General features: G+C 38.8%; 1 protein-coding gene across 1 annotated transcript in view; it reads left to right on the top strand.

Annotated features, from left to right (window-relative positions):
• The first annotated feature begins 12,055 nt into the window (after window positions 1-12,055).
• The window catches only part of LOC102793955 (transmembrane protein 163a), a 30,725-nt gene continuing 27,729 nt past the window's right edge, over window positions 12,056-15,051 (top strand). Inside the window, exon 1 of the mRNA XM_087836944.1 lies at window positions 12,056-12,374. Coding sequence (XP_087693070.1) covers window positions 12,161-12,374 — 214 coding nt within the window. The 5' untranslated portion in view covers window positions 12,056-12,160. The remainder of the gene's footprint in view (window positions 12,375-15,051) is intronic.

The raw sequence follows: 15,051 nt of genomic DNA on the forward strand, positions 1-15,051 counted from the left end.
CTGTCTCGCCCTAGCAGCACCTGTCCCTCTCCTCCTCTTCAGTTCGTCTCAACATACGCTCCTCATATTCTGTGATATGATTTACTCTCTGAGGTGTTTGACAAGGTTAGTGATGTTGCCACAACCATACATGCCAGCCCTCCCAATTTTTCCGGGAGAATACCAAATTTCAGTGTCCCTCCCGAAAATCTCCCGGAGCCACCATTCTCCCGAATTTTTCCCGATTTTCCACCCGGACAACAAAATTGAAAAACCATATCGCAGAATTCATAGCGCAGCCCAGCCAATTCCAGTTTCCAACAATGGCGGCAGCGCCTTAGTTTTAATATTACTCTTATTTCTCTTTCTGGGTCGCAAAAAAACTTTTAACATATTTTGAGGTGAGAATGCAGCTGTGTAAACTTCAAATATCTGAGCCGATCGACACATCGTTTTCAAACCCCCCGCGGTCTTTCGCTACTCGGGTTAAACATGATATATAAGTCACTTTGATAACTTAAAAATGTTATTGTTTGGCTTTTTCAGTGTTTTATTTGTTTGTGAGTAAATCGGTTTGGCTGAGATTAAAGTTATTAGATTAGATTAAATTAAATTTAACTTTATTGATCCATCGGGAGGGTTCCTCCGGGGTTTTCACACAGCTGAATAAACATCAAACAGAAAACTAATTAAAGAAAGTGTGAGACGGTCCAGAGTTTACGTCAGCGCCCAGTTATATTTTAGATAGCAAGGAGCAGACGGCTGAGTTTCACTCCACTGAGGGAGCTCATGACGTACTACCCAGCTTTCTTTAGACTCCGAAGGCCGGGTCCTCAGGTGGAAGCAGCCTCTGAATTTGGACACCCCCGCTGTTTCCGGGCCGGCTAATAAAAACGGTGACATTTAACGTATTTTATCCGATAAATAAACACTGTAAAATGTATTTATCACCCCCCCCAACAGCCCTTTTGAATGTCTCCCTAATTCTGAGGTCTCAAGGCTGGCAAGTATGGCCACATCACCTCACTTTTTTGCCACATGTATCGCAAACCACGTCTCAGCTGTTTGTGGAGGTAAAATACGTCCGCACAATTACGCTCAGCCATTGTTGTGAGTGCGTGCGCCAAGGGGCTGCGAGACATTTATGCACATGACTATGAAAGGCGGAAGAGGAAGTAGTTCCTTTGAATGTAGACAATCCGAATGTTATAGTTTCTTTCCACTGTGTTCCTGTTAATGATAAACTACACATTTACCCTAAATGACTAAAATATCGATATTTTAATGTGAGAATCGATTCTAGAACATAAATGATTGGTATTGGAGGAATCGATATTTCAGGATCGATCCGCACATCACTACTCTGTGCCAAACATCTCAAATTTGATGATGTTATGAAACCAGTAGCAAAGACAATCAACTGTATTCGCTTTAAAGCTCTGTACCACCGACAGTTTCCGCAGTTTCTGCATGACATCCAGGCTGAATATGGTGACGTAATTTATTACAATGATGTGAGGTGGCTAAGTCGGGGGTCTGCACTACAGCGATTTTTCTCTCTCAGAGAGGAAATCAGACAGTTTTTAGATGAGAAGGGACAACCAATGGAAGAACTGTCTCATCCTGTATGGCTGGCAAATCTGGCTTTTTTGGTTGACATTACGAAGCATCTGAATGCGCTTCAAGGAAAAGACGCAGTGGTGAGCCAACTATACGCTCACATCAAGGCCTTTGGAACCAAACTGCAACTTTTCCAAAGACACTTGTCCCTAACAGAGCCCTGTACCGCACACTTCCCAGCTTTGAAAGAGGTTATTGACAGTTTCCCAGTGGACATTAATGTCCAAATGAAGATGTACGCAACAGCTATCGCGTCTCTTTCTGGAGAATTTAATAAACGCTTTCAGGACTTTGCAGCTATTGAAAAAGACATGCTGCTTTTCTCATCTCCCTTCTCCGTGGACCCTGATGATGCTCCTCCGCAGCTTCAGCTGGAGCTCATTGAGCTGCAGTGTGACGATGAGTGCCGCGGAAAACACCGGCAGTGTTCTCTTGTTGACTTTTATCAGCAGCTAGACAAAGACAGGTTTCCTGAAGTGCGATCTCTTGCTAAGAAAATGCTGAGCTTATTTGGTTCCACATATTTGTGTGAGCAAATATTCTCTGTCATGAACTTAAACAAGAACCGATTGAGATCAAGGATGAGTGACTCCCACTTGCGTGATATTTTACGCATCTCAACCACTGCCCTCAAACCAGACTTAATTGCTTTATTAAAATCTAGATCTCAGTATCACCCCTCTCATTAGTCCAGGGATGCCCAAATTCTGTACGGTTGAATCAAATGAAGAGCAGGCCTCCGGGAGTGACATCCCTGTATTACTCATGTGTTTCTGAACAGTAAAAAGCATAAAGCACGCTAATGCAATACACAAAAGGAAACGTATTTTGTTAAACCTTTAAGATTTGGTTTTAACTGTTGATGTTATGCTCTTAATTCATAGTTGAGTGTGTTGTGTACATATTGTGTAAATTTACAAATGTGTTTATTTCTTGCGGCAAGTGAACTTCCAGTTGTGCAATCTTCCCGTAGATGTGAAAAACTTTGGCTTCCTGAAAGGACTTGTAAAAGTCAAAGGGTGAAATTCACTTAAAAAAAAAACTTTATTGATAACAGAACACTTTTCATTACTTATAACTCCTGTTTAAATGTTCATTAGGCAAACTCATGGAAATTTAGGGTATTCTATACAGTTTGTTCAATGTTGTCTGACTCTCCAGATATAAATGAAAGGCGGAATTGTGTCTTTAGAGTTGTAAATGCTTGCCTGAGTGTCTTTTATTTAGGTACATTTTTATTTTAAAAATAAAGGTAATTGTGACTATTAAAATTGTTCTTCATTATATTTTCATGTAACTTTGTTATGAAAAAAAGGTCAAAAGGAACCATTGGCCCCCAGGCATCTTCACTTTATAAAATTTGGCCCTCTTTGCAAAAAGTTTGGACACCCCTGGTCTAAAAGAAAAACCGTTCCAATATTTTACTCTCATTCGTTCTCTCATGTTGTCCTTGTGTTGTTGCTGAAATTGTCTCTCTTCTCCATAACGTTTAATGATGTAAGATTGTTTTTTCTGTCTAAATTCTTCAATTTCTTTATATAGTTTAGAAACATATGACCTCATGTAAGCTTTATGTTTATCTCTGAATTCAGCACATGTTCTGTATATTCTTCTTATACGCTCTTTGTGCTTTTCTCTGAACATAGGATTTTTTTATACGTCTTTATGGCACGCTCTTTTTTTCTCTCTCTAATTTTAGCACTTTCTCTATAAATTATTCTCATCCGTTCCTTCTGTTTTTCCTTGAATCCATCTCTATAGGACCTTCTCATTTGCTCCTTCTGTTTTTCCTTAAAATCATTCCTTTCTCTGTAGATCTTTCTCAAATGTTCTCTCTGTTTCTCTCTATATGTAGCATTTAGTTTATATAGATTTTTTTTGTACACTCTTTTCTTCTGTGATCGGGATCATTAGACTTTCTACTGGAATTTTTTTTCTTTGCCTTAAAGCTTTCATCAAAAGTGTACATCTGCCTTTCTTTCTTTTTCTGATTTTCCTTTCTTTGTGGTAGTTTCTTCTTCGGCCAATAATCTTCTCCTCATTTTTCTCCTTTCCTGTTTATTACATTTTAGAAGTTTATGTAAGAGTTCCTCTGTTGTCTTGGCAGTGTTTGAATCCTTCTGAGGAACAGAATTTGATGTTACCTGAGTTTCACTCACAGAAGATGCAGAGGTTTGATGTAGCAGAGATGCAGCAGCTGTCTCATTTAAATCTGTGCTGAATGACGTGACTTCAGTGGTTAAAGTTTCCGTCACAGTTTTCCATGTCTGCTCAGTGGATGTCTGGGAGTTTAATTCATGAACAGGTTCATTTAAAGCTGGTGCTAGAACATTTGTAGCGGATTTCCTGTATTCGGTGGTTTGATTAGCATCTCTTTGATCAGCAGCGTTTTCACCGTGAAACTCAATAGACTGTAGCTCATAAGTGCAGGCTGGCGCGATGCTACAAATTCGGTATAAGCATTTGAGCCTGTCTATCATGTCGTTAAGATGTGTGACTTTTAACATAACTGCAGTTCCACCACTTACACCTAGTGACAATGGCATTCCTGTTGACTTATGCCGGGCTCACACTGTGCGATTTTTTCAAAATGGGCCAAAAATTGCACAGTGTAAGCCCAGCATTACGTGGGTGAGGGTCAAAATATGCGTATTCACCAGAAGTCAGCCTGCAAACTGCAATGACTGTTCCTCCCATGACTAGCAAAGCATAGCGAACATCTGAAGCCAAACACTGTCGTCCCTATTCCAGGCTCGGAAGGCGATCTGTACCGTCAAATTTGCCGTAACGAGCAAACAGAGACGTGTCCACTTGATACTCGTGTCTGCGGCTGGTGACCACTGTGGGAAGCTCATCGCAGGCTAGAAACACGCTGTTCACGAACCTCTTTCTGGCATCTGAATACACGGCATGGCCTTTGTCCAACACACAGTTAAGATCTGGTCTGGTAATGAATTCATCCTCGTGTAAGAATGACAGGAAAACCAAACTGTTCGCCATGCATTGCTGATTCCTGTACTTTCCATACTTAGGAGAAGCCTGGCTTTGGGACGCACAGATGCTACTCAATCGTGGACGACTTTCACTGTTTGCAACTTGTACATGAGATGGTCCAGGAGCTTCTCCATCGTGCACAGTTACCCGGGGTTCAGTCTGGATTACCTGCTGTACTTTAGCATTTGGCACAGACGCTGAGCGAACACCTCTCTTTACCACATCTGCATAACACACCGCGGCTGTCTGAGTGCTGCTCTGCACTTCTGGACTGGGAATACTTGTAACAGACACATTTACCTGCTCACCGCACCGAGAAACATTTACCTGTTCCTTCTCCTTTTGCCATCTAAGGTTCTGGGACTGCGACCTTTGACCTTTTCTTGGCATTTTGTGTAAATACAAACTGGACCTTATATGTATTTATACACAAATGTAAACACATCTCAACCTCGAAACATGAAAAGCTAATAACTCTTCAAGTTTCTATTAAATTGGAGAAATTTAAAATTATACAAATGTTAAAGTATTCTTATATGTAACTGATTTAAAAGGCTGACTTAAATACAAACTAAATGTTAAAGTTATTTGAAGTTCTCCCTTAAAGACACATCAGTTTTATCGCAGCTTTTTCAAAACCTGTATATTATTACTTCTTTTTTTTTTTTTTAACCAGACTGGTTAATGAACAGGTCTATACTTCTGTAATGTAATATGCAGAATAAATCTCAACAATCAACAGGCTATAATAAAACTCTTAGCTTTTAATTAGACTTTGTGTAAATCTTTCAGATATCTAAAATTTAAAGCAAATATAAGGAGCTGTGATGGTGTGGTGATCGGATGACAGGCGATGGGGATTCTTCTGCTGGATGTTCTGCAGCAGTCAGGAAACAGGAAGTCTGGGTAATCAGGGCAGCCTCTAGATGACAATTGTAACTGAATACTTACACTGAGTGACAAAAAAGGGTTTGTCCTTAAATAATAATAGTATAAACTTGTAGTCAAATGTTGTAGCCAATGAAACAGACTTGAAAAATGTATTTGAATCTGATTTAATATTTATGTGAATACAGCAGTCTGAATGTATGTATTACAAAATAACCAGATTATCTTATTACAAATAAACCTTTAAATGTTTATATTTTATATAACTTATCAAAGTAATTGCACCTGTAAGCCAAATTATCAGTGTTTATTCCAAAGTGTAATGCAAAATTGAAATGACAAATGTAGGGCTGTGTAAGTAGTTTCTACAGTGAAATCTACTGTACTGTAATTCTACTACTGTATATTCAACTTTCTACTTGTAATTTCCAGTAAAATGAGTGGATATGAGTTTAATGACAGGAAAGAAGGAGCAGTGAGAGCGGAGATCTCTCAGAATTCTGAAAACAGATCAACGAAGTTCTGGTAACTTCAATTCCAAAATCTTGGATTCTGGTAAAACTTGGTTTCTGGTAAAACGGGATTGCTTTTCAACTCAGGTTCAAGCTTGTCAATTTAGAGCTCATGGTGGAGAAATGATAGAAGATAGAATGGCTTGTCAAAAAAGATGGAGCAGGGAGAGGGAGAGTGATAGGACAGACTGAATTTGCTTGTTAATGGCTTTTCAAAGATGGAGGGAGAGGGTTTTCTGCAGCAGGTCACCTGTAAGACAAAAGGGGACTGAAATTAGGCATATTTCCAATAAACATGGCTTTACAGTATTTTTTGGACTATAAGGGGCACTTAAAATCCTTTAGTTTTCTCCAAAATCAACAGTTTACCTTATGTATTAATTCTGGCTGTGCTTACTGACCTCAAACCAATTTTATGTTGTACACGGTGCTCAAAAATCTGTCAAAATGTTTTAGTACGCCGCTTGATGGATAGTTGGAGTATAATAATTCGTACTGTGCTTCAACATAATATTATGGTGTGTGTGTATGAGGACCTGTCACCTGTTAAGAGATATTTCCCACACAGAAGCTTTGTGGCTCCAACATTTTCTACCACAAGTCAGTGCTAATAACATTTCAGGTTAAAAAAACGTTAGATACAAAGTAATTCAGTAAATCAGAAGCAAGGGGCACCGTCAATTTTCAGAAGTGTGCCGTATTTTCCAAAAAACACGGTAATAACGACGGCCCGCTAGCATGCTCTACCAAAAATAGTGCTTTGTTGTGTATCTGACCAGTTTCAGCATTTTTACAAACTGATTCTGGTTCATCTGTTTCATTCAACAATCCGCTTTCGCCTTTCTTATTCTCCGTCACCGCCGTGCGTTTTCCGCCATGTGCGTATGAAAACAAAGGCACTGCGCATGCGTGTTTTACCCATATTCTATCGCAATATTTCATTTTCTTATACCGGTATTACCGTGAACAGTTAAATATGACCCAGCCCTTAGTTCTGACTTTAATGTAATACATAATTTAATAATTTGAGAGACAATATAAATCAATACCTGTGCAGCTCTTAAGTGTTTGAGCTACCACTTATACTGACTCACCTAAAACACTTTGATAGTTTTGTCTGCTATTTTAATCCACAAACATAAGGAGAAAATGAACAACTGTAAAAAGACATCAAAAAAAGATAATGCTGCCTCTCCTTCGTGGTCTGGCCAGCCAATCTCTCCAGGAGAAATGACCATGGATGGTGTCTTATCAGTCCAAAGGGCTTTACAGGAAAGTCAGAAGGAAAACTCTGACCTCCATTACAAAGTTAAACAAATTGAAGAAGAGAAGCTTCAACTAGAGGAGAAGTGCAGACAATTGGAAGCACAAAATAAAGACCTGGAAGGAAAACAGCAACGCCAGCCTGATATAAAAATGATCAATGAGGGCTGGGGAATGAAGTTTGGTCAAGGACGAAAGAAGTTTTTTTCCCGTTTTCTTTCATCGGGAACACAGAGAGCTGAATTAAAAGAAACATCTGCCCAGCTTCAAGGAAAGAAAGCTACTATTGAGGAGATACAATGGGATCTCCAAAACATGGAGCAAAAGAATCAGGTGCTTCAAGGAAAGCTCAATGAAGCTGAGAAAAAAATTGGAAAAAATGCGCCAACAGAAGACTGAACAGGAAATACAAATGGAGCACAAACTGAAAGGCATGAAGGAAACTTACGTAGATCTGAAAGTCAGGTTTGATGAAACAGAGTGCAAAAATAAAGAGCTTCTTGAAGAAAAAAAAGCAACAGGAAGAAGAAAAACGTATTCTCCAGGACTTTGAGAGAAGGAATCTAGAACTGCGAGAATTTTGTAATGAAATGAAGGACAAAGCATCTGAACTGGAAAGAAAAAAGGAAATACTGGAAAAACAATGTTCAGAGATGCAGTGTACGATCGATGGAATAAGGAAAAAACACTCAGAGGTCATGAATGTGATGTTGTTGAGGGTCAGTGACTTGAAGAGCCAAATAACTGAAGTGGAGGCACAAAAGCAACAACAAGAGAAAAAATATGAACACCTGCTGCGTATGCATGAAGAATTCAAGAGAAAAATTGACCTGATAGAAGAGATGTACAACAAAAAACAAGAGAGAAATACAGACATGTGCAAGGCAAATCGAATGGAGAAGGCAACATACAAAGACCCGAAAGAAAAGCCTAGAAAAGAACAAGCAGGATTAAAAGAAATGGAGCAAAGATGCAAGCAACTCGAGAAGCAAAATGCAGAAACGAACGATCAGTTGAGAACCCTTATCCTGGAGAAAAAAGCGCTCATGGAAAAATACCTGGAAACGAAGAAAAGAGGCTTCTGCTGGTTATTCAGATGATTTAGCCTCGTCCTCCTCCACCTGTGATCCATCTTAATTTTCACCTCTCCTGTCCTCCCCACTGTCGCCTATTCCTCGCTCAGAGGGGATTGTTGGGGTTTTCTCTCTCTCTCCCCCCCCACCCCCCCCACCCCTTCATTTACTTATCCCCCCCCCCCCCCCCCCTTCATTTACTTTTTTGATTGTTTAACTTTTCTTTTATGTTGTTTCTGTGGTTACTTGTTTTACTTTTTTCAACTTATGTAACAAAATAATAAACCAATTGAATTTATCCTTTGAGTATTTTTCATCTAATCTTTACAGAATTAAGCTCTCCCATATGGAAAAGAAATAGGAAAAACTTATAAAAGACTTGCATCAGTTTTAGCTTGCTTCATATAGTGAATCATATAAGGCTTATATGATTTACTCATGAAAGTGGCCACTTTCTCATTACTTTCATATACTGTTTTAGGAAGTATCCAAAACATACAAGTTTCATTTATATCATTTTTCAATGGATCTTATATCTGTTTTCACTCTTGTGTGCTTTTCATACAAGTTTCACACAAGACAGATACAAACTTTATAAGATTTATATATATCCTTTCCATATGGGCTGTCTTTTATTTGCTTGTTAAAACTCCATAAATGGTGAAGTAAAAACCCTGGGATATGGTTTAAAACATTGAAATAGACTAACCAACTAGTCTAAAACTAAGAAACACTTAAATATTACGTTAAATTGAAAACAGTTAAAAAGAAATATCCCTGTTCAAAAATGTCAGGTGATAATCTCATTGGCTTATGGATCATCACTCCTGGAGGGAAAAAGTGGCAGGAAGACGAAGAAAAAACACGGCATAATGATACTTTTACATTTTGAAATCTACAAAGGTTTGCACTGTGAGAATCAACTTGTGAGAACTGTGACTAATCTTCATGTGTGTGTGTAAAAAAGTGTATAAAGTGTGTGGCGAGGGGCCAGTTATTCTGAGAAACCCTGAGGGAAATGAGGGAAATGGGGGACCACTGTATATACTTTCTCTATGAGTCTCCAGGTGAAGGCACAGCCATGAAGTCGTCCACTAGACAGTCCCAGATGGCCGTCGCTACCTGGGGGATGATCTGGCACACCGTGGACACACTGACTCTGTAACTGAACGCGATGGTCCTGAAGGAGTCCCTGGTGGCAAGGAACCTGGACAAAATTGTTCAAAATTAGTATTATGTGTACTGCAGTTACAAAATACATTATTCAAACTCCAAAATACTTTTGTGATGTCAGATTTAAATTACAAAACATAAATCTCACATAAAACATTTTGTAATTATAAGGATAATTACATAATATATATTAGATATAATATAAAACAGTCAGTTGTGTTTTGTTTTAACTTTATCATATCATAATTTGATTGGTAGCAACTTTTACCACTACAGTGAGCCAATCACTCATAATTCCTAAACATGTCAATCAGGTAGGAATGAAGTAAGACATTAATAGAAATAAAGAGTTGTATGTAGCCCTTTCCTTGCATAAATCATTGTTAATATTTTTGAAAAATTAACCTGTGATAAGACAACATATCAAGATAGAATATGCTGGATAGAACCATATAACTAAAGATGAACCAAACTGTTCACAATTTTATCTAACTCTCAGTTTTAAGAAAGGCTGGTGACCCCTGTTATAGGGTCTGACAGCTGCGGGGATTATATACAAATATTCAACTATACCAGAATTAAACCAGGTCTAAATAAAAAAAAAAACTGCTCAGTTTGGTGAGTATATATATATATATATATATATATATATATATATATATATATAAATCACTAACTAACATCACACTCAGTAGAACACAAGCTGTATTACTCTACATCCTCCACTAAAGGGAAGCAGAGACCAAGAATAGAACTGAAAGCCTGAGAGAAAGATATAATAAAAATAGAAATGTTACTAGATTTACAAATATTGTTAGGAATAGCATTTTGCTCACAGAATGCATAGTCTTGTTTTAGTAAAAAGTAACAAAAATAAAAACAAATAGATAAAACCGCAATGTTCATCCAAACATGCTGCAGCGATTCTATTTTTCTTTCAAAATAAAAGTCCAACAACTTTACTATAATAAGTCTTTTATGTTGTACATGTGCTAAACTCGCACTAGCCTATATGTTAAATAAGTTCAATAAAATAAAAGAAAGTATGACCAAACAAACATCTTGATAAGATCAAAACTAATCAGAAAGAAAAATAATTTCAATGAAAGTAAAATAACTATTTATTTAAGAGCCAGTGGTTGCTAAAGAAAAATGTCACCATGATTGTCACACATTCACAATGGCAAACAAGTACTTAGTGGTCAGATTACCCTGACGAGAATATGTATTTGATGATTATATTTCTACTTAAGTTAAATGTGAAATCCAATCTTACACAAACAGGCTAAACTGACTACTTCTGACCCATACCTAAATATTTCTTATGTGTGAGTGGCCGAAAGAGCTCATACGGTGGGAACTGCTCTATAAATATATTGTATTACATATTTCTGCTTTTTCCTGAGCATGAACGCATTAGAGGCATTCCCGTTATCATGTTGAATATAAATATATAAATACGCACATCCTTTTCTCAGTTCTCGGTTACAAATAAAAAATCCATATGGAAAAGTAAGCTTGTGTTATTATTTTCTTTTCTATGTAGTGTACGTGACAGGTGTACGACAGGTCCACCACTATCTGCACGCGTTCACATCCGTCAGCTCGTTGAATCCACATGGGACAGATGTTTTCCTCGCGAAAGCGCAGTGCAGAGCGCGGCGGTAAGTGCACTTTTGAGCTGCAGCACGAGCACTGGTCTCGTGACCAGTGTAACTAGTAATTAGAGTCCAGGTGCGGCTATCTGTCACAAAGTCGCGAATCGGAGCCTGATGTGAATATTCCGTCTCCTACGTCTCGTCCAGACTGTGCGCAACATCTTTCTGTCAAGCGTGTCAGCTCTTACACAAACCACTTCCGGCAAACACTTTCGAAATAAATCTCATCTCTTGTTTGGGAACTAACTTATAAGGCTGAATTAATTAGCAAATACCTACTGTTGCTCAGTTAAAACTACCTACCCAAACCTGGCTTGTTAAATCATGTCAGCAAACTAAGAGTCTAAAGCTACATATTATTATTACACAGCCTATTGTAGCTAATGTATAGGAAAAAGGAAAAACAGTATTTAAGTGCTTCTAGGCGAGGGCGGGTTAACGTTAACCATTTCATCCCCCCAGTATAGGTCAGTTTATAACAATGTGTTATAGCGTAGGTTCAGTGGCTTTAATGCTTTAATCTGAAGTGCTACAGTAGCTAGCAACTGCTACTTGTCATATTAGAAAAAGTGAAGTAAAAAAAAGTACAATATTACGCTCAGAGATGCTGTCGAAATAGTGAAAAGCACAGCCAGGAAATAAAAAAAGAATGCTTCAAAAAGTAGCAAATCCTTTGTGGAGCAGACTGCAGTCTAAAACAATAGCATGATGATAGTTAATTGATATCAAATAAAAAAGTATATGAAATATTCAACGTTACTGTCTATTTTTAACCAAAAAACAACAACACTTTTTTTCTCCAATAGGGTTCCAAAAAGGCTTTTGTTTTGAAATGTACAACTTCTAATTTCCGGTACGATTTCGCCTGATTGTATGTAATTTGGCGCAACTGGCTCGGCACACTGTGAGAAGTCTCCCTCCCTCCTTGTCTGTCTCTGGGTCTCTGTCTGTTTGCAAGCCTGCGCTTCTCACCCAGGTGAGACATTTGTGGAGTGCCTCAATGGAACCGCGACCCCCCACCGAGAAGATGACAGAGCCCACACCGCCAGACTCCACCACTGTCCCGGACCCAGCTGTAGTTGTGGACCCCACGGTGGTAAACGGACGGTGCGAGCAGGCGGACTCTCTACAGCAGCAGCCCAACACAGAAAATCACGCAGAGGGCTTTAAAATGGACCAAGAGATGAAGATAAATGACAGCATAGAGGACAGAGGTAAGCGGCTTGAAATATGTTTAAAGTTTCTCTGGATGCCTCGTGGCCAAGACACACGCCGTGCGTAATGCCGTGTAGACCGGTGCTTGTTTTACTGTACACGCACTGGAAATACACTTTAATTCATTCAACTGTAGCCTGCTCAAAACATTTCCCTAAATTTTGCCCCCAGATGTTCCACACTGTCCGTGAATCATGTATGATTTCTGAGGGAAAAGGCTGCTTCATAACTGGACTGTGTGGTGACCAATATGCATGCTAAATTATTCACAGATCTGCGTAGTAATGCAGTGCAGAATGTGCAAACAGAGTGTGCAGACATCTTACGTGAAATAGTGGTGCCTGCAGATTCTGTAAATGAATCAGTGGAGTCTTGTCTTTGGGAAGGCCGATGACCACAGGCAGCATTTAAACAGTAGCAGGTGTTTCACAGCTTAAACCAGCACACTGTAGCTTTTCCTGTGAATTTTCTTACATTCACTTTCACCAGGTTTGTAAAGACGTTTTGCATCTCATTAATAGAGGCTTCATCACTTCTAAAACAACCAGCGGAGAGCCTCGGGTAATACCCCCTAGATATAGCTGTCCCCTTTGGAAGTGATCCCAAAGCTCTTTAACCTACTATAGGTCATGTGACGTGTCATGTGAGTCAACGTGTTATTAAAAAGGTGTGGGTCAGTACTCTCACTGGGGCCAACTAAGTGAGACACCATCACCCCACCATCATGTGAGCTACTGAGGCAAGGTGTGAGTGGGGGATTGAAATGCCTGGGAAGGGATCTCAAGACTGCATAAGCCACCACCTCTGTTCTACACTGCTCAGTCACAGCGGATGTAGATGGCCTCCTTTACTCCTCTCTCAAACATAAAATTCGAACATCTTCAAAAGATCGTTCTTTCTCTTTTAAGTGCAGGTGTACAACTGAGTCTTGTCCTGTTCACTCCAAGTTGGTGTTCAAGTGGTTGGTGGGAGTAAAAGAGTAGGTGCTGGTTTGCGTGAATGGATTTCAGTGTTGAGGCTTCTGTCCTCCTCAGTGATCACAACACAGTCCAGGAATGATAACTCGTTTTCTCTGGTATCCTCCCTGGTGAACTTGATCTTTTTATCCACAGAGTTGATGGGTTTTAATTTTGATCCAGGTCATCATGTGAATAGTCATATGATTAATAGTGGGTTTTAACGACCCTCAGGACCACTAACGGTTTCTTATCTGGGACTCTCTCAGATAAGAATCTGAATAAGTCCAGTTGCCTCCTACCATGACTTGATGATTGAGGACCTACACAGACAAAAAGAAGATGTGGATTTGCTTTCATTGGGAAATAAGACATAAAACACTTTTGAGCAAAGTTCTTGTCATAACACAAAAAAACCCCCCAAAAACAAAAAGAATTTGAAATATTGGAGAATCCTTTAATATTAGGTTTTTTTTAATGTTATACATAAAATAAAATGTACATCACTTGACACATATCTTAATTTTAAGACTCATATACAGGAGAGCATAGAAGTCTGGGTGAAGAAAAACGTTTCCCTTCACAAGAGTGTGAAACAAAAACAAAACACATTTACAGATAGACATAGTTTGTAACTGTATGCATCCAGAGGACATTCAAGTAACAACACCATCAGTAGCAGATGAGGGCATAAATAGCATTAGTACATGTTACTTTGCAAATTAAGCCACTCTAATGGTGGATAGCAGCGATATCTGGCCTTATAGATCCCACAAAGCAGAGCCATTTTCCCCAGGGGTTTATACATTTCTCATACTCTAAATTCACTAAAAAAAATTAATCTTTTCCATCTTATAAATCTCTAGTGTTACATCAATTCAGCTGTTTAAGGTTGGTGGATCCTGTGTTAGCCATCTTTTGGTCAGTGCCTTTTCACTTTCAGCCAGCGGGACACCAAGTAAGTATTTATCTGTACCCTTTATGTCTGAGGTTATGTATCTAATATAAGTTTTAAAAACAAAACAAAATTCAAACTTGGTTGTTTAGATGGATAGATTGTATTAGCCTGCGAACACTGATCAGTGATCACATGATACACATCATCATCAGTTTATCAGTCAGTTTCATATCATCATCATCAGTTTATCAGCAAGGCTTTGTAGCATCTATCAACTCGGTGCTTTACTTTTCCAGCCTCTAACATGGCTGTTTACAATACTGTCTGCAATAATACAGAGAAAATCAACAAGCAGGTGATCTCCTCTGGGAACGCATTTGGTGAAAGTGGGAAGGAAAAACTCCCTTTTATTAGGCTCCAGGCTCAGATTAGATTTGCCACCATATTTCGATTCAGTCTTGAAAAAAGCTCCACTGCACATCACCTGTTTCATACCAAACAGCAGACACACACAGTTAAAGTGTTCACAAGATAAGTTCATAAGATGATGACAAAAACAAAAGTTTCTTTGTCACTATATAATTTAAGTGGTAGCGCAATCATGAGCACTGCTGAATCCCAGCAAGAAGGGTCTGAGTTCAATCCACCATCTGCCTGGGACCTGTCTGTGTGAGTCCTCTCTGGATCCTCTTCTCTTTAGGTAAATTGGTGTAAGTGTAACTGTCTATTTTCAATTCAATTCAATTCAATTTTATTTATATAGCGCCAAATCACAACAAATGTCGCCTCAAGGCACTTCATAGATACAGAGAAAAGCCCAAC

Source organism: Neolamprologus brichardi, chromosome 23, assembly GCF_056152115.1.
Source record: "Neolamprologus brichardi isolate AB-2024 chromosome 23, ASM5615211v1, whole genome shotgun sequence".
NCBI classification, from domain to species: Eukaryota; Metazoa; Chordata; class Actinopteri; order Cichliformes; family Cichlidae; genus Neolamprologus; species Neolamprologus brichardi.